Genomic DNA, 1,240 nt, shown 5'->3' on the forward strand with positions numbered 1-1,240 from the left:
ACATTTTCACGCTAGCATATACAGTTTCCTCCTGTTACATCCGCTGTACATTCCCTTCTAACCCAAAGTTATTTTCATTATGCTCCCCAACTACAACAACCACTGGCAAGAAGCCAGAAATAGAAACACTAATCGTCAACCAAACCAATATCACGTACCCTACAACGGCCCTGTCTTCCATCGACCTCTACCACCTACCAATCGCCGACTACCAACCAACCCATCCAGCTATATCCCACCCCATCGCCGACCTACCTACAACACAGCCTACCAATCAAGAGGTAACCATCGACCTGACCAAGAACAGAAACGACTACCAGCCCACCGACGCCAACCAGTCCCCACTCATAAGGAGGAAGAACCCTTTGTGACGGTGTTCTTCCAAGTTTTGCAGTGCCTCCATCATTTGGCAATCCTTACCCAAGTCTCTGAGTTGGATAGTTTTATCCGTCCAGCAATGAAAACATCAGCTGTCGACGCGAATATTAGATCCCTCAATCGGACATGGCTCTGTAAGGTTACGCAGGTCCTGATCGACCATTACCAAACCACACTTCAAGAGAAGCTGACCACCATTCGTACCAAGTCTTTATCATCACCTGCCGTCGACCGCATCGTTTCTCATGCCCTGTCCTGGGCCCGTCGCTACTATGGGAAACGTCTCACTCAAGCTGTAATTTCCAAATTCTACCAAATAATCAACGAAACAAAAACCAGAGTAACCATATCTCTACCAACTGAAATGGACACTACACCTGCACCATCTAGAGCTACCACGCTGCCGAACCAAACCCCTAAACGAGCCCGAAGTTCACCTACCCCTAGTCCAGCAGACATAGGTAAACGCTCTCGTAGAGAGGGCATACCCCTTCTCTTTTCACTTTCAGACCAGTACCAATCACACCGTCGACGACCATTATATCCGCTACCAAACCGTATTATCACCAAACCAAGGACTAATCATTATGGAAACTACCTGCTCTAAAGAAATCAACCTTAATAATTGGATCATCTAACCTGAATCGAATTACCAAAATCAGTTCAGACACCGAAATACATTCTTACCCCCGTGCCCAAATCCATCACATACAGTCAATCCTGGAATCATACGACCATGATCCCAAACCTACTACCATTATTCTTCATGTAGGCCTCAACAACCGTGATCAGATACCAAAGACCTCCTTTAACCAAGCCCAGAAATTAATCGCCACAGCCAACAAAACCTTCCGAAACTCCA

General features: G+C 46.4%; 1 protein-coding gene across 1 annotated transcript; it reads left to right on the forward strand.

The window, feature by feature from the left end:
* Nucleotides 1-79: 79 nt before the first annotated feature.
* On the forward strand, nt 80-985 carry LOTGIDRAFT_176297 (hypothetical protein; the record flags this gene model as incomplete). Its single annotated transcript, XM_009068772.1, has 1 exon — nt 80-985. The coding sequence occupies one exon, from the start codon at nt 80-82 to the stop codon at nt 983-985; it is 906 nt and encodes a 301-aa protein (XP_009067020.1).
* Between the last annotated feature and the right edge of the window lie 255 nt (nt 986-1,240).

This window comes from Lottia gigantea (genome assembly GCF_000327385.1).
Source record: "Lottia gigantea unplaced genomic scaffold LOTGIsca_934, whole genome shotgun sequence".
NCBI classification, from domain to species: domain Eukaryota; kingdom Metazoa; phylum Mollusca; class Gastropoda; family Lottiidae; genus Lottia; species Lottia gigantea.